General features: G+C 42.8%; 1 protein-coding gene across 1 annotated transcript in view; it reads left to right on the forward strand.

The window, feature by feature from the left end:
• The window catches only part of LOC119312424 (magnesium-chelatase subunit ChlD, chloroplastic), a 7591-nt gene extending 3513 nt beyond the window's left edge, over positions 1-4078 (forward strand). Inside the window, exons 7-15 of the mRNA XM_037588150.1 lie at positions 1075-1170; positions 1458-1622; positions 1705-1902; positions 2184-2339; positions 2525-2632; positions 2812-2946; positions 3029-3190; positions 3295-3415; positions 3662-4078. Of these exons, the coding sequence (XP_037444047.1) occupies positions 1075-1170; positions 1458-1622; positions 1705-1902; positions 2184-2339; positions 2525-2632; positions 2812-2946; positions 3029-3190; positions 3295-3415; positions 3662-3744 (1224 nt within the window). The 3' untranslated portion in view covers positions 3745-4078. The remainder of the gene's footprint in view (positions 1-1074; positions 1171-1457; positions 1623-1704; positions 1903-2183; positions 2340-2524; positions 2633-2811; positions 2947-3028; positions 3191-3294; positions 3416-3661) is intronic.
• Positions 4079-4589: the final 511 nt, after the last annotated feature.

The following is a 4589-nucleotide window of genomic DNA, read 5'->3' on the forward strand; positions in this document are numbered from 1 at the left end:
CGAAAACAGGAACCTCAGAAACAAATACGGAAATACATATTGCTGGAAATGAATACGGCGCGGACAAGGATATGAAAGTGTGTTTGCTGGAACTAAGAGACACCTTCGATAAAGGGGGCAGCCCGGTGCACGTAGCTCCCTCTTGCGCAGGGTCCGACCACTTTGGGTCTTTTGTACACAGCCTTTCCCCGCATTTCTGCAAGAGGCTGTTTCCAGGGCTCGAACCCGTGACCTGATGGTCACAAGGCAAAAGCTTTACCGCTGCGCCAAGGCTCCCCTTCAAGAGACACCTTCGATGCAAAAGAAAAAAAATCTAAGAGACCCCTTGAATCATGCAGAAAAACACAAACAAATGAACAAACTTGTTCAGTTACTAAGATGACTATAATATTATGATATACCATGGTTTATCATCAATTCATCGTGACAAGTTCTCAATATAAGCGAGTAACACATTGAAAATAAAAATACAACAGTAACGTGCGGGGAACGGGCGGTGGATGACCAATAGATGGCTGGAGGACACTGCCGACACCATCGTGTCGTGCCAGCGATGAAGCCCGCTTTGGTTGCCCGGGTGCAAGTGCGTGCGAGGAGGCAGCGGCGTATGACCCAATGAGGCAGTGAGTAGGGAAGAACGATTGTGAGATTAAGTTTAGGTGTGTTAAGATTAGGGCTGGGTTGGGCCAGGCCAAAGGTATATGGGCTTTTGCCTGTTGGAATGGGCTAGATATATGAAAAATGTAAACGGAACATTCAGCGCCTTTGGATACGAAAATTCCGTCTCCGTATGTGCTCCGCCAGGAAACGTCATTCTGTGTTTGTTTCTGTTTCCATATTTTCCCTACGTTTCCGTTTTTCTGCGGAACTGGTGGAAAGATTCCGCACCATTGTCATCCCTAATCTAGATACTACACACTTACACAGCTATACCTGTTTGATGTCCATCACACCAACGTATTGCTTGTTGAGACAGTTATGCTTATTTATTGTGGTTAGTGCTGAGTTGGAAAGTTAAAATGAATGTGTTTTCATATTTATATATTCATTTCTGAGTCTTGAAACTTGTTGCAGGGGCACCGGGCTGAGCTGTATGCTGCTCGAGTGGCAAAATGTCTTGCTGCTATGGAAGGACGTGAAAAAGTTTTCGCGGAGGACCTTAAGAAAGCTGTTAAGTATTTTTATGCTTGCGGATTCTTCATTAAGTAATGAAGCAACAAACCCCATGGAATTTCAGTTAATTGTTTTCTTCATCTCTTAACTTAACTGTTCCAACTTCCAAATGAAGTTTATTGTGTCTGGTTGTTAAAAATAAACTATAAAGTAGCATGGAAATGTTAGTGCTGGCATAACTCATTTTTTTTCTTTCTTTTGCTATGCTATTTCTGTTTGCATCTGTGTCAAAAATTTGAAGTGTGTTCTACTTAATATTTGACACGCATGGCATCTTCTTGCAGGTAGAGCTAGTTATTCTACCTCGTTCGATCATATCTGATAACCCACAAGAGCAGCAAAACCAACCGCCTCCACCCCCACCTCCACCGCCTCCACAAAATCAAGATAACGCAGAAGATCAAGATGAGAAGGAAGAAGATGAGGAGAAGGATGAGGAGGAAAAGGAGGTTGAATTTTATGATTGAGCAACCCGTACTTGATGCCTATTCATTTGTTTCTTAGAGCTCATTAGTTGTTGTTTTCTGACAGGATGATGATGAAGAAAACGAAAAACAAGATGACCAGATACCCGAGGAGTTCATTTTTGATGCTGAAGGTGGACTAGTAGATGATAAGCTCCTTTTCTTTGCTCAGCAAGCACAAAGAAAAAAAGGAAAGGCTGGACGAGCAAAAAATGTCATATTCTCAGAAGACAGGGGCCGATACATAAAGCCTATGCTTCCAAAGGTCTTAAGTTTTACCTCGTCAACGCTGCAACTTAGAACACTTGATTGTTCAAACATTCCTGAATCCATGCTCATGTTTGTTTCTTTATTGAAATAATGCTTTGGCACTTCTCCTTATCTAGGTCTGTTTTATTGCTTTTTGAATGCCTCCAATGCCTTCCGGTCTTTTCCATTAATTTTACTGATATAGCAGATACCTTCCTTTGTATATCACTCCTACGTTATTGCTTGGGTACCCTTTCTCACCAAATTGGCTCATCTAAACAGTTCATTCTGATGTAGGGTCCAGTCAGGAGGTTAGCTGTTGACGCGACACTTCGAGCAGCTGCACCATACCAAAAACTGCGGAGAGAGAAAAGTCTTGACAAGACAAGAAAAGTTTTTGTTGAAAAGACTGACATGAGAGCCAAGAGAATGGCTCGAAAAGCCGGTGCTCTGGTCTGTCTGTCTCTCTGTCTCTGTCTCTGTCTCTATGTCTCTGTCTCTGTCTCTCTCTCTCCACATTTGCTTGTGCAATTTCATGGGAATCTGTATATTAAGCCAGCCATGTTTTATGTATGTGGCAAACCTGATTTTTCTTACCGCGAGACTTCACAACTCTGTTTGTACTTATTTCATGACAGGTCATATTTGTTGTGGATGCTAGTGGCAGCATGGCTCTGAACCGCATGCAGAATGCCAAAGGTGCAGCATTGAAGTTGCTTGCAGAAAGTTACACAAGCAGAGATCAGGTACTATTGAAATGTAAAAGTTTAGCATTAGAATTTGTTACTATCCTTTTTTAGTGGTTAGCATTTGTTACTTGTTGCATACCTTGTAAGCCACCTTCATTTGTGCTCCCCCTTTGGGTAATCATCGTTATATGGACAGTTTGTGCACTAACTTTAGCTTCCATTTTGGCATCCCTCAGGTTGCAATTATTCCCTTCCGTGGAGACTATGCTGAGGTTCTGCTTCCACCATCAAGATCCATTGCAATGGCTCGCAAGCGTCTTGAAAAGCTACCATGTGGTGGCGGTTCTCCTTTAGCTCATGGCCTGAGTACAGTAAGAACCAAGAACTGCGTTGAATTCTTCTGTAGTGCCAGGACATCTATAATCTGGATAACATTATGGATTCTACTTCAAGGCTGTCAGAGTGGGATTGAACGCTGAAAAGAGTGGCGACGTTGGGCGTATCATGATCGTTGCAATCACCGATGGAAGAGCTAATGTATCACTGAAGAAATCCAATGACCCAGAAGCTGCCGCTGCTTCAGACGCACCAAGACCATCTACTCAAGAATTGAAGGTACCACTCTTGTCCTAACACCAAACAATGTATCCTTGGGCCATCATTTTGAAGTTTCCTGCTGTGTTCAAAAGGCACTGAAGAACTTGTTTCCTCTTTGCAAGGATGAGATACTTGATGTGTCTGCAAAAATATTCAAGGCAGGAATGTCGCTTCTCGTCATCGATACCGAGAACAAGTTTGTATCTACGGGATTCGCCAAGGAAATCGCAAGGGTTGCCCAAGGTATTCTCAACACTTCAATTACACTACTCTCCATCTGAAACCTGTAGGAAACCATGCCTGTTCTTGTTTCGATTTTTTTAATGCATTTTCATGGTATGAGGTAATATGAGTGGAGTCCGAGGAACCTTGTCACCACTTAAAAAGATAGACCTGCCATCTTCATCACTAATTATAAACACCGACATACCGTAAATTAGTTATCTGCGCAACCTTCCATGAACACAGCTTCTTTCCTTGCTGTGCCAGGGAAATACTACTACCTGCCAAACGCTTCGGACGCCGTGATTTCGGCCGCCACCAAGACCGCGCTGGCGGATTTGAAGAGCTAGAGAGCGATCTCGGAGCATCGATCAGCACCCGCCCAACCATTGTTTGTACCGTCTGATGATAAATTTGTGCAGCTGTCCTTCGTTGTTTCTGTAACCTTTTTGGGACGTGCGTTTCAGCTCTTATGACCCAATTTTGTGTAGGTTTTCTCGTCTTCTTTCTTTCTCTTTTACCAGCACCAGCAGAGCTGAAGTCCGAGCATAACTTTCTGTAAATGTCGGAATTCTCCCACTGGCTCTTCGATAATTGGCCCTGTAAATCTATTGCTGTTAATTTTCGAGGCAGAAATGCGCTGCTGTTGGGTGTCACTAAATAATATTTCTTCAGTTTTGTAAAGCATACTAACTGATATTCTTTATAAAATTATGCAAAGAAAATTACCACCGGTGACGGCACGGTCGAAACATATGATGCGTTTAAATTTTTTTTGATGTTTGATGCGTTTACCCAAAAAAAATTGATGCTGTTGAGTATCACGGAATAATATTTCCTTTTTAAAAGCAAAAATAAGTTTTTTTAGGTAAATTAAAGGAAAAAGTAAGTGTGGGAAGGAAATTGTTACCTTTGGCAGAGCGTGGTTGACAACAGTAACATTTTTTTTACGCAACGTTAATAAGAGTAACAAATTTCCAACAAAAGGCTGTGGTCAAAAAAAAAAATTCCAACAAAAGGCACCCTAAAAATAGATCCATCAGAAGATGACGGCCCAGGCCCATACCTCGGGGGCACCAGGCCGGGCCCACCTGTCAGACGGTGCGGCGGGAAGAAAAGACCTTTGCTGCCACATTATGGCGCGAACCGCTGCGGTGACCGGTGGCGGGAGACGGAGGAGAGAGAGGCTTATCAA

Source organism: Triticum dicoccoides, chromosome 5B (genome assembly GCF_002162155.2).
Source record: "Triticum dicoccoides isolate Atlit2015 ecotype Zavitan chromosome 5B, WEW_v2.0, whole genome shotgun sequence".
Taxonomy (NCBI): domain Eukaryota; kingdom Viridiplantae; phylum Streptophyta; class Magnoliopsida; order Poales; family Poaceae; genus Triticum; species Triticum dicoccoides.